Source organism: Chelonoidis abingdonii, chromosome 1, assembly GCF_003597395.2.
Source record: "Chelonoidis abingdonii isolate Lonesome George chromosome 1, CheloAbing_2.0, whole genome shotgun sequence".
NCBI lineage: Eukaryota > Metazoa > Chordata > Testudines > Testudinidae > Chelonoidis > Chelonoidis abingdonii.
In genome coordinates, this window is record NC_133769.1 from 257026013 (window position 1) to 257052964 (window position 26952).

General features: G+C 46.1%; 1 protein-coding gene and 1 long non-coding RNA gene across 7 annotated transcripts in view; both read left to right on the plus strand.

Annotated features, from left to right (window-relative positions):
- Positions 1 to 26952, plus strand: part of LIMS1 (LIM zinc finger domain containing 1) — a 163901-nt gene that overhangs the window by 87229 nt on the left and 49720 nt on the right. For 3 of the 6 annotated variants that reach the window (XM_032771917.2, XM_032771915.1, XM_032771916.1), the window contains exons 1-2: positions 10917 to 11215; positions 13493 to 13652. In XM_032771917.2, the coding sequence (XP_032627808.1) occupies positions 11025 to 11215; positions 13493 to 13652 (351 nt within the window). In that variant the 5' untranslated portion in view covers positions 10917 to 11024. Of the gene's footprint in view, positions 1 to 10916; positions 11216 to 13492; positions 13653 to 26952 lie in introns of those variants that run through there. The other 3 variants (XM_032771919.2, XM_075061355.1, XM_032771918.2) reach the window with 1 other exon arrangement.
- Positions 263 to 2719, plus strand: LOC142046014 (uncharacterized). Its single transcript, XR_012654939.1, has 2 exons — positions 263 to 1070; positions 2084 to 2719. It is a non-coding gene; the product is annotated as an uncharacterized LOC142046014 (long non-coding RNA).

Here is a 26952-nt window from a genome sequence, read left to right on the forward strand (position 1 = left end):
TGGGGCTCGGGCTGGAGTCCAGGCTCTAGGACCCACTGAAGTGGGAGCTTGGGCACCTCCAGCCTACGCCTGGATGTCTACACAGCTGTGAAACAGCCCACAGCCTAAGCCCCATGAGCCTGAGTTGGCTGGCATGGGCGGCCAGCCGTGAGTTTTTGTTTGCTGTGTAAACATATAACAGGCCTGGCTGAAGCTGCTGAGTCTGCTAATTAGATGCAGGGAGCTCTATGGCTATGTCTACACATATCTTAATATCGATATCTGTACTCCTCCCTGACGAGGGGAGTAGCACTGAAATCGGTATTGCCATTTCAGAATAGGGTTAGTGTGGCCACAATTCAATAGTATTGGCCTCCAGGAGCTATCCCACAGTGCACCATTGTGACCGCTCTGGACAGCAATCTGGAGTTGGATGCACTGGCCAGGTAGACAGGAAAAGCCCCGTGAACTTTTGAATTTCATTTCCTGTTTGCCCAGCGTGGAGAGCTGATCAGCACAGGTGACCAAGCAGAGCTCATCAGCACAGGTAACTATGCAGCTGAGAATCGAAAAAGAGCTCCAGCATGGACCGCATGGGAGGTACTGGATCTGATTGCTATATGAGGAGAGGATTCCATGCTAACAGAACTCTGTTCCAAAAGACGAAATGAAAAAACATTTGAAAAAATTTCTAAGACCATGATGGAGAGAGGCCACTCCAGGGACTCAGTACAGTGCCGTGTGAAAGTTATGGAGCTCAGACAAGCCTACCAGAAAACCAAAGAAGCAAACAGAAGGTCTGGGGCAGGGCCGCAAACATGCCGCTTCTACCCTGAGCTGCATGCAATTCTAGGGGGGTCCGCCACCACTACCCCATCCCTGTCCATGGATTCTGAGGTGGGGGTAATCTTAGCCTTCCCTGAGGATTCTGCGGATGGGGAAGATGAGGAGGAGGACGAGCTTACAGAGAGCACACGGCACTCCATTCTCCCCAACAGCCAGGAGCTTTTTCTCAGCCTGACAGAAGTACCCTCCCTCCCAGCCCTCCCAAGCCACTATCCCAGACAATGAAGCCATGGAAGGGACCTCTGGTGAGTGTACCTTTGTAAATATAAAACATGGTTTAAAAGCAAGCGTTTTTTAATGATTAATTTGCCCTGAGGACTTGGGATGCATTCGCGGCCAGTACAGTTACTGGAAAAGTCTGTTAACATGTCTGGGGATGGAGCAGGAAATCCTCCAGGGACATCTCCATGAAGCTCTCCTGGAGGTACTTCCAAAAGCTTTGCAGAAGGTTTCTGGGCAGGGCAGCCTTATTCCGTCCTCCATGGTAGGACACTTTACCATGCCATGCATGTAGCAAGTAATCTGGTATCATTGCATGACAAAGCCTAGCTGCGTATGGTCCCGGTGTTTGCTGGCATTCAAGCAACAAAGCAACATCCGTTCTTTATCTTGCTGTGTTATCCTCAGGAGAGTGATATCGTTCATGGTAACCTGGTTGAAATACGGGAATTTAATTAAGGGGACAGAGATGGTTGGGCTGTTTGCCTGTGGCTTAAAAGAAATCCTTCCCTGCATTTAGCCAAGCAAGGGGAGGCGGGGGGTGATTGCGCTGAACTTGTTCACGTTTGCCTAGCTGGGATCTTCCCTGCTACCAGCCACACAGTGGAGGGAAGGGTGGCTAGCAGCGACCTTCCATGATACCAGCCACGCGATGGGGGGAGGGGTAAAGCGATCATCCCAGAGAAATGATTGGGGGTGGTTCTGGTGCTGCACGTTAATAGGAAAGAAGCAGCACTCAACGGGCTTTGCTTGCTATTTGGGAAAGGAGGACACTGGGTATATGAAGGCTGCAGAAGCCGAAAGACAATGGCTTACCATGGCCGCATGCAAGCCGAATTCTGATACCCGGACCTGCGTCTGTGATCTCTAACACCAAAGCCGCAGGCACTCAATATTAAGATGCAAAATGTGACCTTGTAGTGAGATCACGTGTGCTACATAAGGTGAATAATGTTGTTCATCGTGAAAGAGTATAACCATTGTTCTGTAAAATGTATCTTTCTAAATACTTCTCTCCCTTTTTCCCCCCCTCCTGCAGCTGCAAATTTTTCAAGTCTCCCTCCTCTGTCCCAAAGACTATCTCAGATAAGGCAGTGGAAAAAAAAGACATGAGACGAAATGTTCTCGGAAATCATTGAAGTGACCCGCAATGAAAGAGCTCATCTGAATGAGTGGAAGGACGTGATATCAAAGTACAGGAAAGATGCCAGTGACCGTGAGGACAAGAGGGACCAACATGAGGACAGGAGAGACGCTCGAGATGAGAGGTGGCGGCAGGAAGATCAGAGGTGGCGGCAGGAAGATCTGCGGTGGCAGGATGCAACTCTGGGGCTGCTGTGTGATCAAACTGACATGCTCCGGTGTTTGGTGGAGCTTCAGGAACAGCAGCAGGATCACAGAGTGCTGCTGCAGCCCCTGTATAACCGCCCTCCCTCTGCACCATGTTCCTTAGCCTTCTCACCCACCAGACGACTAAGAACACGTGGGGGGAGGCTCCATGCACCCGCCCATTCCACCCCAGTGGACAGCCCAACCAAAAGGCTATCATTATTCTGAAATTTTTTTAGTGGCCTTTTCCTTCCCTCCTATCCTCCTCGCAAACCCCACCCGCGCTACCTTGTCAGTTCTCTCCTTCTTTTTATAATTAATTAATAAAGAATACATGATTTTTAAATGAGAGTGACTTTATTTCCTTAGGAAGCAAGCGATAATTGAAGGGGAAGGGTGGGTGGCTTACAGGGAATGAGTCAATCAAGGAGGGGGCAGGGGGTTTATCAAGGAGAAACAAACACAACAGTCACACCATTCCCTGGCCCGTGATGAAACTGGTTTTCAAAGCTTCTCTGATGCGCACTGCTTCCTGGTGTGCTCTTCTAATTGCCCTGGTGTCTGACTGTGCGTAATCAGTGGCCAGGTGATTTGCCTCAGCCTCCCACCCCGCCATAAAGGTCTCCCCCTTACTCTCCAGAGATTGTGGAGCACACAGCAAGCAGCAATAACAAAGGGGACATTGGTTTGGCTGAGGTCTGAGCGAGTCAGTAATGTGCGCCAGCGCGCCTTTAAACGGCCAAATGCACATTCTACCACCATTCTGCACTTGCTCAGCCTGTAGTTGAACAACTCCTGACTACTGTCCAGGCTGCCTGTGTATGGCTTCATGAGCCATGGCATCAGGGGTAGGCTGGGTCCCCCAGGATAACTACAGGCATTTCAACATCCCCAACTGTTATTTTCTGGTCTGGGAAGTAATTCCCTTGCTGCAGCCGTTTAAACAGAGTAGTGTTTCTGAAGACGTGAGCGTCATGAACCCTTCCTGGCCATCCCACGTGGATGTTGGTGAAACGTCCCTTGTGATCCACCAGTGCTTGCAGCACCATGGAAAAGTACCCCTTTGGTTTATGTACTGGGTGCCCTGGTGCCCAGTGCCAAGATAGGGATATGGTTCCATCTATCGCCCCACCACAGTTAGGGAATCCCATTGCAGCAAAACCATCCACTATGACCTGCACGTTTCCCAGAGTCACAACCTTTCGTAGCAGCAGCTTAATGATTGCTTTGGCTACTTGCATCACAGCAGCCCCCACAGTAGATTTGCCCACTCCAAATTGATTCCCGACTGACTGGTAGCTGTCTGGCGTTGCAAGCTTCCAGAGGGCTATTGCCACTCGCTTCTCAACTGTGAGGGCTGCTCTCATCTTGGTATTCTGGCATTTCAGGGCAGGGGAAAGCAAGTCACAAAGTTCCATGAAAGTGCCCTTACACATGCAGAAGTTTCACAGCCACTGGGAATCGTCCCACACCTGCAACACTATGCGGTCCCACCAGTCTGTGCTTGTTTCCCGGGCCCAAAATCTGCATTCAATGGCTAGAACCTGCCCCATTACCAGCATGATTTCCAAAGCGCAGGGGCCCACGATTTGAGAGAATTCTGTGTCCATGTTGTCATCAGTCTCATCGCCGCACTGCCATAGCCGCTGCCTCCTCACCTGGTTTTGCAGGTCCTGGTTCAGCATAGACTGCATGAGAATGCGCAAGCGAGATGTTTACAACTTCCGTGATTGCTGTCTTGAGCTGAGCAGGCTCCATGCTTGCTGTGCTATGGCGTCTGCACAGTTTACCCAAGAAAAAAGGCGTGAAACGGTTGTCTGCTACTTGCACGGAGGGTGGGGTGAGGCTGTACCCAGAACCACCCACGACAATGTTTTTTGCCCCATCAGGCACTGGGGTCTCAATCCAGAATTCCAATGGGTGGAGGAGACTGTGGGAACTATGGGATAGCTACCCACAGTGCAACGCTCCAGAAATCGACACTAGCCTCGGTATGTGGACGCACACCACCGAATTAATGTGCTTAGTGTGGCTGCGTGCACTCGACTTTATACAATTTGTTTTTAAAAAACGGTTTTTGTAAAATTGGAATAATCCCGTAGTGTAGACATACCTTTAGTGTAGGGTGCCTATTTTTATGGATAAGCTATTTCATGCAATGTCTCACTCCAAAGGTGTTAAAGTACTTCTGATACGTTGTGGTATATTATTGGAGTGCTGGCATAAAGGTATTCAGGAATAGCTGGATGGGGGGCAATGGTGGGAGGAAAAGGAATGTAATCGAAGATAACTTAAAGAAGGGTGTAAAGAGAAAAATTACCCATGTTCTATATATTTCACACAAAGCAGGGATTCGCTAGAAAACTTTTTTCATCAGCAAAAGAAAATACAACACTTTCTGAAACATCTTATAAAAAAGTGTTGTTGAAATATCTCTTCTCTCCCACAAATTCTAGTTTAAGATTACTTTAACTGATTATTATGATCTATAAAGATCCTTGTGGAAAGATGCCTCTTATCAAATTCCTGTAATATTCACTTTCCAGTAAAGAAATGGAAAATGAATTCTCTGTAGTAGCAGATACCAAGCACATTTGTTTACACTGGCATAAGTTTATACCAAATTATGTTTAAAGGCTGTCTGTCATCTACCCTGTAGATAATTCTCTGTGAAAAAAATCACTATAGTTTTCTATAGTTTTCGGAAACACTCAACTTTGACCTAATTCTGATCATGTTGAAGTCTGTGGAAATTTTCTCATCATCTTAAATGGGAGCAGAGTTAGGCCAGTGTTGAGGACTTTTGAAAATCCCATCCATAATTTACAATTAAAACACTAGAAAAAGAAAAATTACTCCTTCAAATTAATTTGTAAGAACCATTTGATTTAGGGAACACTTGGCCAACAATTAAAAAACTAATATTTTGGTCACTTAAGACAATATTAAATTTTAAGTTTAATGATGATGAGGAGAATCCAATTCAGCACTTTAAAAAAAGTCAATGTAGGATTTTATGCAGGGTCCTGAAAAGCCATGTGTATTTAATAGCAAGTGGAAATTGAATGACTTTTTTCTAACTACTGGCTGTATATTTGTGTGTGTTCCATTGCACAAAGGCTGCTGATTAATTTATTTAAAATTAAATCATCCTTTTGTGTGTCGTGGTTATGGAGGGGGAGGATTGTGCTGTGAGTTTTTATCCTGCTCTGCAATAACTTGACCTTGTACAGGGAATGTAGCTCCTTTGCTTTCAGGAGGTCAGCAGTGACACAGCAGTCTTTCAGATGAGGCAGACAGCAACATTTCACTGTAGTGCAATTAAGTCACCAATGGCAGCTGTTATTGCCAAGCACCTAGTTTGGAGCTTTGACTGTTCTGCACATCTATTTGTGGAATGAAGTAAAATGTTCTACCAGCAGCAAGTCCTGCTGAACTTTCTCTATAAAAGTCCCCCCCTTTGGTCTAAGATAGATACCCAAAATATTCAGCCTGGTTTTAATACTCACTAAACAAAAGACAGTTTTAAATACTTCTTCATGCACTGTAGAATTGACTTAGTAGCAATCGTTACAGCTTCTGTTAATTAAAACAACTTATATGGTATCATCCACCTTTTGTGACATTACAGTTGGGGTTGTATCTGTGTCCTCATTATGAATCTGATTTTTCAGAAGGTTAATATTAGAATTCCTCGATTGGAGTCCTGTCTCGTGCCATATTGAATGGAGGTGCCTCATCTGTTGTGGATTAATCCCTTGCCTAGCGTTTGTGTTTTAAAATCACAAAAATCCTTGTAAATGGTCAAAATCTTTTGGGGCCAAATTCCCAAGTAAGATTTTTACTTATATCAGTGTCTCTCCATTGTAACCAGTGTCACTTCTGAGTCATAGCAGCAGGAGCGACGCTAGGGTTTCTGACGCCCTAGGCGGATGGCCGTTTCGCCGCCCCCCGCAGCTCCAGTGGAGCTGCCGCAGTCCTGCCGGCGGGCGGTCCGCTGATCTAAAGGCTCCAGTGGACCTGCCGCCGGCATGACTGCGGTAGGTCCGCTGGAACCTTTAGACCAGCGCACCATCCGCCGGCACGACTGTGGCAGCTCCACCGGAGCCGCCACAGCAGCACACCGTCCGCCGGCACGACTGTGGCAGCTCCACCGGAGCCACCACAGCAGCGCACCGTCCGCCGGCACGACTGCGGTAGGTCCCCTGGAGCCGCGTGCCGCCCCCCAGCAAAATGCTGCCCCCCAAAAATTCTGGCTCCCTATGCCATTGCCTAGGTCGCCTAAATGGTAGCGCTGGCCCTGCATAGCAGTGTAAACTGGTAGAAGTTCAGAATCAGGCTCCTTTTATTTATTTAACATTCGTAGTCATGTCACTTTAAGGAATCTGGCTCTAAAACCAGCCAACAAGATTAAAACAGCCTTTGTGGACTCAGATCTTGAGATAAACACAACTTTTTGTAGCTGGTACCACTCCTAATGAGGAGAACAGGAACCACATGGCTAACGTGCCATGAAAACTTTTGATATGCAGCTCAGGGTGCACTTTCATTATTATTACAAAACATTTCTGTGGCATCAGAAGTTTGCACAGTGTTTTACACCACAGATAAGAAGAGGCAGGTTGAGACTCTGAGCACAAAAGGTGAGAAAGCCGCCTTTGCTCTCTTGGGATTCTCAACTGCTGCAGGAGCTGAAAAGGGCCAGAGCATAAATTAGAGGAGCCCTTGGGGTCCTCAATTTATGGCAGCTTCCTGAGAGCAACCTAGAGGATGCTTGGCATTGCTAGCTATCTAAACAAGAAAAGACAAATAAGAATACAGAGGACAACTGAAGAGAATGGGTAAAGAGCTGATATTCGTGCCCCCACCCCTTAAGGAAGTGGTATTTTTGAAGAAGGACTTGCAAGAAGAGGAGGCTTGGGTGGAAGAGGAGAGGGAGGTTGTTTTGGGTGCTGGGTGGAGCAAATTAGAAGTCACAAATCTAAGACTGGGGAAAGGGATGCAGGAAACAGTAAGGTAAAAATATTGGGAAAAGCTTAGGCATCAGAAGGGGAAGCAGGGAAATGAGAGCATAGATGTATAGGGGAGTTGCATTGAAATGGAGTGACACTGGTATATGGAAGAAAAGAATCTGGCCCAAGAGGTTTTGCCCGTTTAAGATAATTTGAGGGCTTTTAAAACACAAAAACTAGTTCATAAACTGTTCTGGCACCACAACAGCCTGTAATTTTTCTTTTTTTTTTGCTGCTTTAAAAATAATGACTTACTGAGACGTTAAGACTAAAAAATTGGCCATCAAACGTGTGTGGTAACTTTATAGTTTCATTAGGATTTTTGACATGTTGTCTTAGTTCTCCTCTTGAGCTCCTTAGTTCATCCTGCAGCGGCTGGATGAATTGACGTGATTAGACTGCAGCTCTGGGGCTAGAGCTTTGACAACCATCAACACTCAGTTTTTAAATGCCAAAACAGCACTCTGTCATTGAATGATGAGGACAGGAACTGTAAAAGCATCTAGAATACAAAAAAGTATCTTGTGTTTTTACAAAATAGTAATTAATACAGCTATCAAAACTCCTAAATAAATTTCTCTGAATTGGAGCAACATTTAAATCATTTAAACAGAAGGTGCTATACTAGCTGACTACCAGCACAAACATTGGACATTTGTATCTATTTTTGAGTTTACATGGACCTTTTTTGGGTCAACGAAAGTGTCACTGGAAAATCAATTCCACCTTGAGACGAACGCTCACAGGTATATGGGAGAAGATTAATAAAAGAATAGTGATACTAGGGTAGAGTGCAGCAGCACTTTACATGTAGAGAGGGGGTTTCAAATTCAAACAGGTTTTCTTTTTTTAAGGTTTTAGGGGAAAATTATTTTAAAGGCAGTTGCATTTGTACTGTTTAACTCCTCCAATCTAAAATATAAACCTTAAACTAAGAAAAGTGCCCCAAATGAGAACCAGATCACCTCTCCATGTAAACTGCTGTTGCGATATTACTATAGTACTGTATTCATTTTGATCCTGCATTTCCAATAGAGCTAATATGGAAGAGGACAAGGAACATCACAGTGGTTACATCTCCACTACTATACCTACCCACTGCCTGTTGTTCGTCACTGGTGCAGCAGTAGAATCATAGAATCATAGGCTTGGAAGGGACCTCGAGAGGTCATTTTGTCCAGTCTACAGCACTCATGGCAGGACTAGTATTCTCTAGACCATCCCAGACAGGTGTTTGTCTAACCTGCTGTTAAAAATCTCCAATGATGGAGATTCCGCAGGAGCAGTAAAAGTGCTATGTCATCAGGGCTTCCAATTGTTTCAGCACCATGTTCTGAACCTATCCTCTGACCAGGGGCATTAGGACATAGTGCTGCAGCCTCAGCCCTGTCTGTGCTAGAACGTTCACTGTGACAGACAGCATTGCTGTCAGCAGGTGCATCGTATTCTAGTATGGACGCAGCCTGCGATACTAGCACTGAGCACCAGTATGAGGGTAGGAGGGATACTGAACACATGACTATTACTGTGATAGCAGCACTGTTAGTTGAACCAGGGTACCATAACTCTAAAACATGTTTTTTAAGTATCCTTTTATATCACACCAGCTCCAAAGAAACAATTACAAATTTTATCTCCTCTCATACACATGCCACATATTCTACTTCAAAATTACAGTGAAAAAAGGGAGGAAAAAAATGTTTGCTTGTCAAATATCAGTAAACAAAGTTTAAGGTGGTGGGACAATAGCCCTGTCCACACTACATTAAGTGTGATTTTTGTGATTGGTTAGATGCACAGTCAGCTTAACCATGTACAAGTGACATGATTCAGTTTGTGTCCACACAGCATCTTTTCTGATATCACAGCTATGTTTGTGCATCTGAACCTCTCATGCTACTTAACCATGTGCTAAGAGAGTGTTCTATGCAAAGCTGCAAAATAGCGTGACCTGCTGAGCTGGGTACCATGTGCTAGCCTAGGCCTCTGCCAAGAGTGACAGACTTTTTAATCACATCGTGTGTGTGGATTCAAATCGTGTTTAGAGCCAACCATGCCAGAAAACACTTTCAAATTTGTTTTAAAATTGTAATGCAAACAGGTTCTTTGGAATGGAGTCTTCTTTTTCTTTTCAAAGACACTGGCATGTATTAAAAATGAAAGATCTGAATGGAATTCCCTTGATTTTTTTGTCAGGGTTTTTTTGTAAGACCCTTGTGTTGCATGCTGTTCCTAAACTGTATATTTGTTCGCACTTCCTTCCCCCTATTCTCTTTCCTCACTTTCTCAGACTTCCCTCTAACAATCAAATTCTCTGGATACCGAAACTCTCTTCCAGAAAAGGCAAAATACATATGGTTTACTATTCATTTTTGTAATCAGTTACTACTAAAACTGAGTTGAACTGAGGTGTCAGTTACTTGAAAGAATTTTCAAAAATCCATTTTGGTTTGAAGTCCTAAGCTGTCAGAGGCTGGGCCTATCATTGCTGACTAAAACGTGACAAAGAAGTATAACTATTGCCCACAAATCCAGACTTTTTTTCCTTCCAGAAGGAATAAAGGTACTTAATCTCCTGCGATAGAACAACTTCTCCTACTAAGAAATCTGCAGTTGGAGTGCAGGGACTCATATCAAATTGAATGTTGCATTAAAATAATTACTGTATAATAAAACCCATATGAACAGACTTTCCTGGGACAATTTGAGGAGCAGAGAGAGGAAAAGCCAGGGGGTTGGACTAGATGACCTCTTGAGGTCCCTTCCAATCCTGATATTCTATGATTCTGTGAAATGGTATATAGTCAGCTTCAGAAGTCATCATCATTGTGATGACAAGACAGTTGACATTCTTATAATGTGCTGCCCCCCCTTCCCTAATAGCCATATTACATTCATTCAGCTTTCAGATCTATATGGGATTTGTCTGTCAGTGCAGTGCTGTAAACACAACCTGGTAACTTAAAATCAAGATTATACATCAGCAACTAGAACTTAAGCTAATGATGTATGAGACAAAACAGAAAATAACTTATCCACTTGTAGCTATATCTTCTTTGCAATGCTGGCAGAAAGAAAAATGTTTATCAATAAACTCAGCACATTTGACTGAGAAGATACATACAATCTAGGCTAATGGAACTTTAAAGCAATCTGTATCTAATGATATAGAATACTTTTCTTGGTGTGTTCATGATACAGTATTATTGGAACCATTTCCCCCAGTAAATAGTAACTATTAACAAGTTTGACAGTGAATATGTTGAGTCATATATGCTTATCATAAAATAGCTCTTCTGTGTCTGAATGGAATTCTTATTATCAGCAATAGATAGTGAAGACTGTATGTACTGTCTAAGTTTGTATTACAACCTTGTAATGGAATGTGTTCCAATGCATCTTAGCAAATCACAGCATGTCATTCTAACTCCTCTGCTGGTGAACTTTTAACTTGAAACTCTAGCAGAGGGCTTGGCAAGCCTAGCTAACTGATGTGAAACTGTGGAAGTAAATCACTTTGGTGGGAACAAGGGGAAGTCCTGCATATTGTGACTCTCAACTGTATTGTCTGCAGCTTCTTTGCACAATAGCAGTTGATTTTTTTTTTAAATAAGGATTAAATTAATTGAATTTCCAATTATGGAAAATATGGAATTCCAAAGCAGAGCTCACTCCTATATGATTCCAGAGAATGAAGAAGTTCCACACAGGGGTATTCATGATGTCCATAATACCAATGGAAATGAAGGCGAGAAAGCAGTGTCAAAATTACAACGTAGGCACAGTGACATAAAAGTATACAAAGAATTTTGTGACTTTTATGCAAGATTGTAAGTTCACTTTTTCAGGTTGGGATGTTACTGTGGTAAAATCATTTTAAAATCTGCAGTTGTTTTTTCCAATGAAATTTCATGTAGAATGTGTTTGAATCACTCTCTAACGTAAAGCTTACTATTCCTAGGATAAACTTATAGTTTTGATTTCTTCTAAAACATGCAACAGTTGCTGTAAACAAAACCAGACTTTAATTTCAGTAGTTTTTATTTCAGTTACATGTATTAGATTGGATTTGTCGAATAGACTATGTGTTCTGTGTGACTTCTGATATTAGGTTCTGTAAATGATGGGGAAAATGTGTAAACTGTCCCATTGGTAACAATAGAAAACCATTCTACATTCATCAATAGTGCTATAGTAATACATATTTCTCAAAGGAAAGTGAAGAAATATTTGTGCATTTTTGGGAGAAAGGAGGGTTATAAGGCATTGTTTTGTTAGAAGCTATAATTTTCAAAGGTTCTTTATTTTATGTGGTTGCCTAGATTATTTCATATCTGACAAATGCTGACAGTTGAAATTCTAAGCTACAGTCTTCATTTATCATTCTTAGTATTCAAGAGCTGTTGAGCTCTAAAGAAAGGTCACAATTTATATTGTGATCAATATTCACATCACATCCAGTTTATTCTGTTATTGGGTATGACAAATGAAGCGATTCAGTTGTCTTCCATAAAGCACAATGGTTTTGATGGAAATAGATTGTAGAGAAAGGCACTTAGCTTTAGAGCTTAAACACAACTGTTTGCGCTTAACATTTCTTTTTGTATGTGTTTGACTGAAACCCCTGTGGAATAAAATGTTCTTGGTCTGATTCGCTTTGTCAAGGATTTTGCTCATGCAGGTATCTCTCTGGAAGACATCTTTTTCTGTAAAGTGCTGTAGAATAAAAAAAAAGCAGCAGATTAATAATAACTAGTCGAGTGTTTCTGTAACCAAGGGTTTGCCTTTTTTGTGGTACAACAGGGTAAGGAATAGACCAACTTTCAACTATTTAATAAAATATATACTTGCTAGTACTTTGTATCAGATTGTTCCTGCACAAGGTGCTGAGCATCCTCCAACTCCTATTGAAATCAATGGGAGTCACGGGCACTCAGCATCTTGTGTGGGATTGAGCTTTTTATATCTATAGATACAGCATGATTTTTTTTGAACAATAAAATCTGTTTATTTTTGAAAAATAAAGCAGAGATTGTTTTATAAACTTCTGATTAAATGTTTGGATCAAATCAGATTACCAGCAAATTCAAATACCTGAAATTGTTCTTGTATACACTCTAGGACATGTTCTGCTAACATTTGTCAGATGTTGTGAAACTTAAGAGTTGTCCGGTGCATTCTCCATGTTACAGATAAGTATTCAATAGAAAGCTTAGTCTCAAAGACTTAAGTTTTGTGAATTTAGATTTAAGCAAGAAAACTTCTTGCAGTGTGAAAAATCAAGCATGGACTTTGAAATTTTAGAGCAGTTCCTGGTTTGATTGTAAAGAAGCTGTTTTGATTTATTGCAGTTGAGGATTTGTCCTTAAAGATAGAGTTTAGTCCCTCTGGTATTTGCAAATATTGCATTGTAATGTTTTTACTACATGCCTTTAAGAAGCACCCCCCAAGCATTGTTGTTTGGAAGTTTTCCTAATCTCTGATTCAAATTCCATGTAGCTTCAAGTCATTTTGCAAAATTGAAAAATCTAAAGAACACTTTTTACGATTTACCGTTCTTTACTTCTTGATTTTTTCTGCCATAGCAGTTATGTTAAATATGTTCTGTCCTTTTTGTTGATGAGTCAAATCTTTTGAATTGGTTTTGAATTGATACTCACTTTCAGAACAATATTCATGCTTTGATCTCAGATGGGGAAACATCTTTAATTACTGATGAAATTGGCTCTTGTCTTCCATAATCATTGTAATTGTTTATTTCCTTTTCTTTCTTGTAGTGCTTGATTGAATGAAAATATAACCTGTTTTTTTTTCCCCTCATACAAGCCTGAACATACATTTTTGACCAAAAGTTCTTAGAATAGGGTGCTGCTGTGACCAAAAAAAAAAAGGAAACATCTCACAACTTTCTCCTCATTAACGGACTGCTGTAACTCCCATTATAGTCAGTGGAAAGATTTCCATGACTTCAGTGAGAGTTTGATTGGGACAGTTGGCTTTTCAAAAGAGAATGAAATAAAATCAGTGGAACTGAATGTTTCCTTTTTCTTTATCCCCTCATTTTAGAGAAGATCAACAATCTCTTTTTGGTTTGTTTTTTATTACAGTAATATGGCAAATGCTCTTGCAAATGCCATATGTGAGCGCTGCAAAGGGGGCTTTGCACCTGCTGAGAAGATTGTTAACAGCAATGGTGAACTGTACCATGAACAGTGTTTTGTGTGTGCTCAGTGCTTTCAGCAGTTCCCTGAAGGGCTCTTTTACGAGGTAAGTTGGTTAAAATATTTTTCTCCCCTCAGTTCCTTGGCTTTTATTTTTTATAATGTACAAATGATAAATACTGACAGTGCATTTGTTTATAAAATATTATCACAGAATGGCAGGAGCATTCCTTGAAAAGAAATATCCAGCAGAGACAGAAGGAAGTAGAGACATTTCTAGTTTTGCCTTTAAAGACACATTATGGGACATTTCTATGACACACCTACATAATGTGGGTGTGCAGGAGTTTTGCCTATAAAGACACATTATGTACGTCGTACTGGAAGCATGCAGAAAACACAGCTACTAAAATGGAATGTAACACAGAGAGTGAAATCCTGACCCCACTGACTTCTCTGTGGCCAGGATTTCACCCAGAGTGTTTCTATTAGAGGTGAGCCCATGATGTGATGTTCAAATTCAGATTTGAACGTACCCAGAGTATGATAGGATTTGGATCAGGTATTCTACTTCAGGACCATCTCTAGTAAGGTTTAGCATTTTAAACTAACAAAACTAAAACAATTCTGAATTAGTGCTTTGCTCATTTCATTGTATTATATTGTCAGAATTTGTATCGCTTTTGTTGTGCAGTTCCTTGGCATAGCAATCTGGGGATATTCTAAATCAATTGTTAAACATTGAATTTAAGGATCCTTTAGCATATTTTTCTAAAACGTATGTTCTCTCAGGTCAAATATATATTTTAATTTTAATCCAGTTTTCCCCCCTCTTTTCTCTTTCATGGGGATTCAGGTGGGTTATTTTCACCTACTACAAAGTGACCTTAGAGAAAGCTTTTGACCAGTCTATAAAGTATTGAGTGATTTGTATAGGACAGACTAAAGCCTGTGAGATAGGCAAGTATTGTCCATGTAAAGATTTATGTTACATTACAATCTCAGAATGGTGTAAACTAGCTCTTACTAACCTATTCACATTGTCTAGGCTTATAAGGTGCTTCAGACACGATGCAGTGTGAAAAGAAGCAGTATTATTATTTCAGTTAATACTCTCGCCAAGTCCCCAGGCTGTTCCTATTTTCCTGTACAGTCAGAATCTTTGGACTTTCTCTCCACCAAATGCATCTCTTGTGTCTTTATTTTCACTGGTGCTATTTCTAATTCAGCAGTAAAGGAGATGCAGCTGGAGGTGGGCTAGGCTATTGGGTGGGGTATTGGGAGCAGGAGCTTGGTTTGGCAACAGGAGCTTGGTTTCAGAGCAGCGCAAACAGCCAGGTAAGGAGGGGAAGAACATCTGGAAGCAGGAGGATACTTGGCTGTGAGGGGGGAAAAGAATACTGAGAACTGTAGGTTCTGCAAAAGCAGAGTAGGGAAGGTCAAGGCTGGGCAGAGGTGGAGAAGTGGGTGGGAGAGGAGTAGTGGGGAAGAGACAGTCAAGCACAGAAAAATAAATAACAGGGTGAGGCAAGGCTACTGGGAGAAGGGAAGGAGGATAGGTTTGAAGAGGCAGTTGGGTAGAAGCCATTAACTGGGACCTGATCAGGAGGAGATCTATATCTGGGACATGCTGTAGTGGCTGTCAGAAGACATCTGGAAGGAGAGTGTGTAGCATATTGGCTGGTAGGAGAGGAGACTGGGCAGGCTGATTGCTGTGAGCTTGCTGAGAATTTGCTATTCTTTGACTGGCTTGAGGAGCCACTCCTGCAGGAATTCTGCAAATCCTCAGATGTTGGAGCAGTTCTTGGGTACCATTATAGTGACACAGTAGAAGGAAGGGCTTAAATCACAGCTCAGCCTATTTTTGCACCTAACCCAAAAAGATTAAAATCCCTTTAGTGCTCACACACAGCCATATGTGAATAATCTCAAAGAGCATAAGCAAGTTCCCCTGTGTTGTTTGGATGTATCTAGGCTCTGCATCAACAATGAAGCAAATGCCTCTCCCCTCCCACATTATCTGTTTAATGTCTCCCTTAACATTCTTGTCTATGGTGTGAAAGCACCTATTGTCTGGCCAAGATGGAAGAAAGACAGGAGCCAATGGATGGGGTTTATACATGGATTCCAAGGCCAGAAGGGATGATTCTGATCATCTAGTCTGACCTTCTGTATAATACAGGCCATAGAACTTCTCCAAAATAATTTCTAGAGCAGAACTTTAGAAAAAACATCCGAACTTGATTTAAAACTTGTCAGTGATGGAGAACCCACCATAACCCTTGGTAAATTGTTCCGATGGTTAATGTCCCTCACTGTCAAAAATGTATACCTTATTTCCAATCTGAATTTATCTAGCTTCAACTTCCAGCCATTAGATCGTGTTACACCTTTCTCTGCTAGTTTAAAGAGCCCATTATTGAATGATTTGTTCCCTTTGTAGATACTTATGAACTGTAATCAAGTCACCCCTTAAGTTTCTCTTTGTTAAGCTAAGTAGATTGAGCTGTTTGAGTCTGTCACTATAAGGCATGTTTCTTCTTCGAGTGCTTGCTCATATCCATTCCATTCTAGGTGTGCACGTGCCCACATGCACAGCCGTTGGAGATTTTTGCCTTAGCGGTACCCTTAGGGCTGGCTGTAGCTCCCCCTAGAGCAGGGGTGGGCAAATTATGGCCTGCAGGCCACATCTGGGCCACGGGACAGTCCTGCTCGACCCCCGAACTCCTGGCCTGGGAGGCTAGCCCCTGGTCCCTCCCCTGCTGTCCCTCCTCACTGCAGCGTCAGCTCGCTCATTCTGCCAGTGGCGCAATGCTCGGGGCGGTAGGGCTGTGAGCTCCTCAGGCAGCGCAGCTGCAGAGCCCGGCCTGTGCTGCGTGGTGGCAGCGGCAGCATAGCTGTAGTGCCACCAGGCACCGGTGCTCCAGGCAGCGCGGTAAGGGGGCAGGGAGCAGGGGGTGAGTAGGATAGAGGGCAGGAGTGGTGGTCAGGGGGTGGGGGTGTGGATGGGAGTCGGGGTGGTCGGGGGGGAACAGGGAGTTGAATGGAGACCGGGGTCCCGGGAGGGCAGTCAGGAAGGAGTGGGGGGTTGGATGGGGTGGCAGGGGCCAGTCAGGGGCAGGGGTTCTGGCTGCAGTCAGGGGACAGGGAGAAGGGGTGGTTGGATGGGGCAGGGGTCCCAGGGGGGAAGTCAGGAAGGAGAGGGGGCCGGCAGGGGACAGTCAGGAGCAGGGGTTCTGGGGGCAGTCAGGGGACAGGGAGAAGGGGTGGTTGGATGGGGCAGGGGGCCCAGTGGCCGTCAGGAATGAGAGGAGGGGTTGGATGGGACGGCGGGGGCCCGGGGACAGTCGGGACAGGGAGCAGGGGTGTGTGGATGGGGCAAGGGTCTCAGAGGGGCCGTCAGGGAACGAGGGGGTTGGATGGGACAGGAGTCCTGGGGGGCAGTCAGGAAGGAGGGGGGGTTGATGGGGCAGAAGGGGGCAATCAGGGGCAGGGGTTCCAAGGGCAGTCAGGGGATAGAGAGATGGGGTGGTTAGATGGGGCAGCAGGGGGCAGTCAGGGGCAGGGGTTCTGGGGGCAGTCAGGGGACAGGGAGATGGGGTGGTTGGATGGGGCAGGGGTCCCAGGAGGGCCATCAGGAATGAGAGGAGGGGTTGGATGGGGCAGCGGGGCCTGGGGACAGTTAGGGGACAGGAAGCGGGGGTGTGTGGATGGGGCAGGGGTCCCAGAGGGGCCATCAGGGAATGAGGGCCAGGTAGGAGGTGGGGGCTGATCCACGACCCCCTCCCCTAACTAGCCCTCCATACAATGGAGAAAACATGATGCGGCCCTTAGGTCAAAAAGTTTGTCCGTCCCTGCTCATAGAGTGCTGCGCTCATGCTGTGGTATATCAGGTGCTACCGGCCCACGCCCTCTCTATTCCTTCTTAATGGCCTTGGTGGTCAGTCAGAGTGCCTCTCCTGCTTGTCCAGAGCAAACAGTTTCTTCCATTGCACTTCTTGCCTTTGGGCCTTTGTTAGTTAGTGTTAAGTAGTTGTAAAGTGCATAGTTAGCTGACAGTTAAGGTCCCAGCTGGGACTTCCCCACAAGTGGGGCATGCCCCGAGTTCCCAGGTTTAAGCCCTGCTCAGTTTGTGGCAGGCTTATGCCTGTGAGTGACCCCCATGCAAGGGCAACACTAGGGAGGGGCATGAATGGTCACATGCCCCTCTCCAGACGCCTGGGGGAGGGGCGCATTCCAGAGGGGGGGAAGCTGTCCCTGTTCTATCCTGCCCACCAGCTGTGCTTAGTACATGCCTAGACCAGAGTAGCCTGTCTGCCTGAGCTTGCTGGAGTCGATGTGCCTGCCACTGCCTATCCGGTAAGCAGAGAAGCAGGGGAGCTTCTTTCTTGCAATGACGGGGCAAAATGGGAGGGCTCAGGGGAGGGAGGAAGGGAAGCAGGGAGGAATGGAGGCCGCCGTGGGCACTGGGGTTGATCATGGGAGGAGGGGGGGAGGCAGCATAGGACAGGGCTGGGAGGCTAGTGCAGGGGAGGGGCAAGGAAGGAGTGGCTGACCTGGATGGGCGTCTTGGGGAGGGAGCAGCAGGGCCAGGGGCTAGCCATGGGAGGCGTGTTTGGGGGCTGCAAAACCCCAGCAGGATGACAGATTTCTGTGGGAGAGAAGTTTCTTGGTCTGGGTTCCTCCAGCCACACAGTAAGCTAGATAGAAATCGCTAATGTGCTTTTAGCAATGCATAGGATTCCTCTAAAGCCATAAGGGTAGGAAACAGGTATTTTACTTTAAATAAGACCCAGCCTGAGTTCAAACTCAGAATCAGTCATATTTCATTAAAGAAAACCAAACTTCTCATATGATCTGGGCTAGCCTACTAGTAGCTGGTGAGCACTTTAAATTCCAGTGCATCCTCCAAATGTTTGTTGTGTGTTGATATGAAATTCAAAAGAGGATGAGGATGGTCTTATGGTTGAAACACTGACTTCTCTTTATAAGACCTAAATATTATTATTTTGCCACAGACTTCCTTTATGCAAGTCACTTAATTTCTCTCTGCCTTAGTTTCCCTATCTGTAAAATGGGGATAATTCTTAGCTAGGAAGGGCATGTGATAATGAACTTGTCTGTGAAACTTCATAAGAATATGCTATAGTAGCACAAAGTATTTATTAAAATATTAGGGATGAGACTTTAAAGCAATGTTTCTGATACTGGGGTCGCCACTTCTGTAGGAAAAGCCCCATGCGCGCTGGGCCAGTTTGTTTACCTGCCCTGTCCGCAGGTCCAGCTGGTCGCTGCTTCCACTGGCTGCAGTTCGCTGCTGCAGGCCAATGGGATCTGCTGGAAGTGGTGGGGGCCAAGGGAGTTCAAGCAATAAGCTATCATATGTAACTATATTGAAAAGATTGGCATGTTTACCAGAGAGACGTGCTAGGATTTTCAGAAGAGCCCCAGGAGTTAGGTGTCCAACTCCCATTGAACTTCAATGGGATTTCAGTGTCTAACTTTCCTAGGCTCCTTTGAAAATCCTAGCTGAGATGAATGAGAGAGGACCGATAAATGTATTGAAAACCATTACTGATACAGAGAAGATAGATTAGGAACTTCTGTTGACCCTGTCTCATACTGTGGGAACAAGAGAATATTAAATTAAATCGAAAGGCAAATTCAGATCTTGTAAACAGAATTATATTTTCACACAATTCAAAACTAGCGTGTGGAACTCACTGCAATCTCATTGAGGCCAGAAGTTGAGAAGGAGTCCAAAAACGATTAGACACTTATGGATAGTAAGAATATCCAATACCTCCTGATGTCCCTTCCAACCCTGATATTCTATGATAATAGTAATTATATGGTAAAAGAAATACCCTGAGGAATTTTGGAAAGGATATAAACCCTTAACATGCTGTAGGGCATAAACTAACCTCTACTATTGGGGAATAAGAGTAAACTTTTCCTGGGGCACCTTAGCTGTGACTACTGCAGGGTTTCTTGAACCTTGTTCTGAAGCATCTGGTGCTGGTTCCTGCTGATGACAGAATACTGGACTAGGTTGACCGCTAGTCTGATCCAGTCTCGTAATTTGGCAAGTCCTATATTTTGGTGTTCCTGTTATTAGAAACAAGTATGACAGATTTTTGGATCCATCTATATATAACTGAACACCCTCAATTTTAAACATATATATTTAAAATAGCCATTAAATTAACCCTATGCAATATGAATTCTCTAACCAAATTATATGTTAAAAATAAAGCAAAACAAAATAAAAAAAAATCTTAGTAAACTAAGCAGAATCTGTTGTTCATCCTGTTAAACTGCCAACTTCACAATAAATCCTGAGTTGCACAGTTTATATTACTGAATGCTGGATGCAGGGTCAGAAAAGGTGGGTAAATATGCATTTATTTTTTGGATTACTAAGAATGCACTACAGGGCTGCATTTAATTGTATGTTACCAGCTGCCTCATTATTCACTTTATTTTTATTTTTTCTGCAAATGAAATATTCCTTTTATTACAAGTCAAAAACTTAGAAGTTAACGGGGTATTCCTGGTTAACAGCAGGCTACATCTTTCTATATAGTTCAAGTGTGTTGCTGACTTTGAGCCTTTTAAGGTATGGGTCCTCAACCGCATTATAGACTCAGCCCACCACTTTGAAGAAATACAGGCCCTATAATGTTTAACTATGGTTTGATGCACTCTTGCGTTCTGTGTATGACAGAGCCATTGAGTTTCCTTATGCTGCACGGAACAGTTCTGTGCACTTGAGTTCCCTTGTGCATCTAGCTGTCCCTTCCAATTAACAGGAGGATAGACTGTACATGAGAGTTCCTTCAGGCCTGAGTCCACTGGAACCTCCCAGTGTCTTGTTTGATCTCAGGAACTCTAAAGAATAATTTTCCAGTCCTGGGTGGTGTTCCATGAATGCCTGTCAGCTGTATTTTGCTCTTGTCAAAGCATCTGTTATAGGGGTACAAATATGGGGTAATTGGTCGAACTTAAAAACAAACCATACAGATTCCTACTACTACTAACAGCAGGGAGTATCTCTGCAGACATTTTTCCACCAGATGCTCTTTTTAGGTGTTTCTGTATCAGAGGGAAAACACAATTTCCCAAATAGGGAGAGAGAGGAATAAATTACTTTTGTGTCCCCTGCTTGTGTATGGACCAGACCACTTGCATTGATTCTGGAAGCATACTTTCTCTTGCAGCCTTTCTGGAGCACAGACTGCTTGATGGATAATGATTTGTCAAGTTTCCAATATATTTGAAAGAGCTAAGGTTAGCTGTAGAGTAAATGAACCGTAACCAGTTGCCAGCGTCCCCCCATGCTCTGTATGTTTCCCCCGATGACCAACGACTGACACATCAAACTCTTTGTATCACCTTTCTTTAATATTTCCTGAAAGCAGGGTTGCAAAAGTGCTTACATTTTTTATTAAGATGGCCACCATCCAAGTTCTGCTTTACCCTGGCCTGTGACAGTCAGTCTGGAATTCCCTACAGGTCTAGGAGTCCCGCATTCCTCCCCGGACGGGCAGAAATGTAGGATCACAGCTAAAGGCACAATGTCGACTTGAAAATCACATTTCTGTCTGAAAACTTAGTACCTACTATAGTGACAAGCCAACAAGTAAGATTACGAAAACGAAAAGAGATTAGGGTGTGTGAGTGGTGTGGGGGGTGAGGGGAAGAGTCTCCTCTACTTTTTTTCAGTTTGTTTATTTTATGTATTGAATATTTATTGTATTTGTGTATAATCAGTTTCACAGTGTCCCTGTAAGGTCTGTTAGGGCTAAATTTGAGCCATGCTGCAAGCAGTATGTATGGGGCAATGTAGTACCACCATAACCTTTAAATTGTACCTCTTTACTATCAGCAGTTACTAGTCGCCTGTGCCCCCACGACAGCTGCCTTAAGTGCTTGGGGGAATTACACATCAAGAAGAGTTGCCTTGCACCCAGAAGGAGAGGGACATTCACCTCAGGACCCTCCTGATGGAGTTTGCTTGCCACCCGGCTTCTGAGCCCTCTAAGCAGGCTGCACAGAGTACTTTGGCTTCTATATGCAGTGTGCCACCAGCACCCGACTCCTGTCGGTGCCGGTCCCGAAGAAGGAGGCAAAGAAGCACTCACCAGCACCGAGCAAGAAGGCCCAATGGTCATCCGGTAAAGGGACCGTGCCTGTCCACCAGCCTTCTCTGGAGCAGCACAAGTGTGCCTCCGTAGCTGGGGCTCTTAGCGCTCTTAAAGGTCTGTCACTGACTCTGGTGGGCGATATGGGACCCACCACCCTGCCTGCACCATCGTCATCCCAAGCCCAAGCACAGAGAGAGAGCACAGATCTCCACCTGCTCCTATAACATCTCTGGTGCCACAGGACCAGGCTAAGGCTCCCTGAGAAAGCAAGCCAGCCATTAAAACCCCGCCAGGGTCAGGGGAGTGCCGTAGGTCGCCAGACAAGCAATCCCATGGCAGGTTGCAGGTGCTCTGCTGATCGCCCAGACTCTTGCCCCAGTCGCCAAGATTTTATTCCCCAGTGCGGGGTTGAGGCTCCCCATATTATGACCGACGCTGTTCGCCCTTTTGCCGATCTGTGTCTAGATGTTGGTCTTAGTCACTGGCATCATGGGACTGCTCCCCCTCGTGTTACCGGTCTTCTCGGACCGTTCCCCCGATGCTGATCTCCCTGGCATCTGGACTATTCTCCCCAGTATAATCAGTGGTCACTTACACCTGGTCAGCACTCACTGGTGGCCACGACCAGCAAGCAGACCCAGGCATCGATGGCTCCTCCCTTGTCGCCAGAAAGTGGTTCCTGTGGCACGGAGGCCCAGTTCAGTCCATCGCCCTGGTCTCTGCAAGAGGGTGGCCATATTGGGGAGCATGGGACGTTCCGGTGATGACGATGCCCCCTTTGCAGAGTGCTTCAGTGGCCACGTCAGACCAGAGATCGACGGCACTGGGCCTGGTATTGGAAGATTGCTTTGAGGTCGGGGTGGAGGATCTGGTGCCCACCCCAAACATCCCTCTCCAGCACCTGCCGAACCCTCAGAATCTCCACCGGCGGCCAGGGCCGCCTCCTCTTCCCTGGACGAGGAGGTTGCGGGACCTTCCAGGGCCAGCCCCCCAGATGACTTTAAAGATCACCAGCCCCTCTCAGGCGGGTGGCTGAGAACTTGGGGATGGAAGGGCAGGAAATGGTGGAGCAGGAAGACACCCTTTTCAATGTCCTCTTGGCCTCCACATCTGCCTTGATTGCCCTACTTGTACACAGCGGGGTCCTCAAGATTTCTAAGGCTCTGTGGCAGACCACCCACCTCAAAATGGGCTGAGAAAAAGTACTTTGTGCCAGCCAAAGGTTTTGAGTACTTGTATACCCACCCTCCCCCAGGCTCACTGGTGATGTTGGTGGCCAGCGAAAAGGACAAGCAAGTCCCCTCCGCCTCTACCTCCAAGAACAAAGAAGCCAAGAAACTTGATTTGTTTGGCAGAAAAATTTATTCAACAACCAGCTTACAATTCCAGGTGGCGAACCATCAAGCCCTGCTGGGCTGATACAGTTTGAACCTCTGGGACAGCCTCTAGAAGTTCCAGGACTCCCTTCCTCAGGGGTAAGACTCAGGAGTTTGGCACCCTGGTAGAGGAAGGGACCGTGGCAGCCAGATGCTCCCTGCAAATGGCATGGGATTCAGCAGCGAGGGTGATTGCATCGGCAGTGGTTATCTGATGCAGCTCTTGGTTCTGAACAGTGAGCCTCTCCCAGGAGATGCAGGCCTCAATTCAGGATCCCCCCTTGGATGGAGTTGGACTCTTCTCCATTCAAATAGACGCCAGGCTACGTGGGTAGAAGGACACAAAGACTACCCTTGGCTCGTTGGGCATGCATGCCCTGCACTCTGCCAGAAAGCTGATTCTGGACATAGTAGCCTGGGGGTACCCCCTGCAGTTTGTGGATACCCCTCCTTCCCACCCCCCTGCTTTCCTTTCCCTCATCAGGGCTCCTCTCATGAGCAACTCCTGGTTCAGGAGGTTAACAAGCCCCTGCATTTGGTGGGAGGGGGTGGAGGTGGTTCCTCAGGACATGGAAGGAACAGGATTCTACTCCCTATACTTCCTAATCCCAAATGCCAAGGGAGGCCTCAGACCCATCCTGGACCTGCATGGCCTCAAAAAGTCTCTCAGGTTGAAATTCCGCATGGTCTCCCTGGCTTCCATTATCCCCTCCCTGGATCTGGGGAACTGGTACGCTGCTCTTGACTTGAAGGACGCTTATGTTAGAAGAGAACAGGCTGACCCAGAGGCGGATTTGAGTAGATGGGCTTCTTTATTGCCATGCTTGTTCCCCTTGACCCAATGGTCGAGTAAGCACTGAATTAATTACCTCACACTCTTTTATCTAAGTTAGTATGTAAATACCACCATTTACTACAACACCCCCAAAACCCTTATTGAGTAATATGAATGCCCATACAATGAATATTAATAGCTGTATACTGAACATAATTATCCCTGCCCCTGATTACTGTTTACAGTATTAGCATATTCTACAGACAATTCTTACTTTGAAGATACATTTCTTTGCTATAATTGGAGCCACAAATTCCCTTGATCAGCAATTCACAGGGAAGGGAGGAAGGAGCCATGACCCCAAGCTCGTTTGTAGAGCTGGGAAAGGACGGGAGTGTGAGATAACACTGCTTTACACGAAAAGGTATCCTTTAGATCCCCACCTTCCTTATGCAGCTGCAACACTTATCAATCCTTAACAAGGAGAAGGGAGAGGAGAGGGGTATTACTTTATCTATCAAGTGAAGAGATGGTGCCTGCCCACGCCTTCCTCCCTAATTCCATGCTAGCGGTTATCCAGGTCTTTACTTAACTCTTACATACCTCAACAGCTTAATTCCATGTCTCCATATTCCCAGGACATAGATAGTTCCTGCGTTTCATAGTGGCAGGGTGCCACTTCCAGTTCATGGTACCACCCTTTGGCCTGTTCTCGGCCTCCAGGGTGTTCATGAAATGCGTGGTGCCAGTAGAGGCTTACCTCAGACATCGGGAGGGTCCTGATCTTTCCATACCTCGACGACTGGCTCATCAAGGGCAGGTCTCTGAAACGTGTGGAGAAGCCTCAATCTGGTCCACTCCACCTGCAGTGACCTGGGCCCATTAATAAATACAGAAAAGTCCACATTAACGCCAGTCCAGCACATAGAGTTTATCATAGCAGTTCTTGATTCCACGCAGGCCAGGGCCTTCGTTCCAGAAGCACACCTTCAGGCCATGGTGGATCTCATTGCCCACGTGAGGAGACATCCAATCACCAGGACACACACTTTCCTGCGGCGGGTGGGCCACATGGCAGCGTGCACATACATGGTCGGGTACTCTCAGCTTCATCTGCGACCCCTGCAAACATGGCTAGCAACGGTCTACGTTCCCAGCAGGCAACCTTTCAGAAGTGGTGTGCTGAGTCTTCATTTATTCACTCTAATTTAAGGTTTCATGTACCGATAATACATTTTAACGTTTTTAGAAGGTCTCTCTATAAGTCTATAAACTATTGTTGTATGTAAAGTAAGCAAGTTTTTAAAAATGTTTAAGAAGCTTCATTTACAATTAAATTAAAATACAGATCTTATCAGTTTAGTGCAGTGGTTCTTAACCTGGGATGCACGCACCCGCTGGGGCAGGGCCAATGCAAGGATATTTTGTGCCCTAGGCGAAACTTGCACCTTGCGCCCCTCCCCCCACCCCCCTGCACTTTGGTTCATTGAGGGGCAAATCCCAACAAGCCTTTATAGACCCCAGGGGCCAGCCATACCCAGGGGCTGCTCCCCAGACCAGGTACCCCCCTCCCTGCCCCCTGAACTCCCCTGGAGGGTGCACAGCCCCCTCGCAAGCCCTCCCCACCCCAACCCAGTAGCCTCTGCACCGAGTCCGCTCACTGGCTTTGCCGGGCTTGGGCTGCTGCAGCAGCTTGGCAGGGAGGAGCCACCTTCCGGAGGTCCTGGAGAGCCAGAGCATCCCACTTGTGGCAGCAGCGAGCCCCAGCCATGGAGGAGCCAGCGAGGTGCAGGAGGGCAGCAGCCCTGCAAAGGCGGCGGCATGGCTAGCAGGGAACAGCTGCACCCCCCCCCCCGCCCCTCCTGCCTAGGCTGCGGCCTGGCACCACCCCGGGGGCTCCTGCAGGCTGCAGTGGATGTATGCAGGCGCCAGCCCCTATGCGCCCCCTGGCTCCCCCCTCGCCTGGGGTTACCATATTTCATCAATTAAAAAAGAGGGGAGAGCCCTGCCCTAGCCCCACTCCCATCTATTCCCTCCCACTTCCCACCCCAACTGACCCCTCCTGGGACCCCTGCCCCTAACTGCCCCCCAGAACCCCACCCTCTATCTAAGCCTCCCTGCTCCTTGTCCCCTGACTGCCCCCTCCTGAGACACCCCCCCCTTAGCTGCCCCCATAGGACCCTACCCCGTACCTGTCCCCTGACTGCCCTAACCCTTATCCACACCCTTGCCCTCAGACAGATCCCTGGGAACTCCCACACCCCATTCCAACCACTCCCTGCCCCCTGACAGGACCCCCAAAATTCCTGACCCATCCAACCCTCCCCCCTGCTCCCTGACTGCCCCCCAGGATTCCCTTTACCATGCCCATGCCAGTCAGATGCTGGCTCCACATGGAGTCAAAACTCCAAGTGGAGTGCTGAGGCAGCGGGGTCGGAGCTGCGGGAGGGGCAGCCGTGGCTCACACTCCCGGGAGCCGTAGAACTGAGCACGGTGAGGGGGAAGCCGGGAGGTGTGCTGCCGGCCCTGCTCAGCCTCCTGCCAGTCTGGAGTTCCATTCACTCAGCCAGCAGCAGGCTGAGTGGGGCCAATGGCTGGGACCTCGGCTGGCAGCCACGTGCCAGGCAAAATCGGCTCGCGTGCCACCTTTGGCATATGTGCCGTAAGTTGCCGACCCCTGCCCCTAGACCGAGAGATCACGGTGCCAGACCACATCCTCTCGTCCTTGAACTGGTGGCTAGACCCCCAAGTCAGTGCTGTGTCCCCATCACCGTCGCTCACCTTGGTCTTGGGTGCATCAGATCTGGGCTGGGGAACCCACCTAGGCGAGCTCAGCACCCAAGGTCGCTGGTTGCAGCACGACTTACCTCTTTGTGTCAGTGTCAGGGAGCTCAAAGTGGTGTGCCTGGCCTGTCAGGCATTTTTGCCCAACCTGAAAGGTAAGATGGTGCTGGTCCTCATGGACAACACGGCTGCGATGTTATTACATCACCAGGCAGGGTAGCGTCAGGTCCTTGGCCCTGTGTCAAGAGATGCTCAGACTCTGGGACCTTTGTGTGTAGAATGCCATCCCGTTGGTGGCCACTCGCTTACTTGGAACTAGGAACA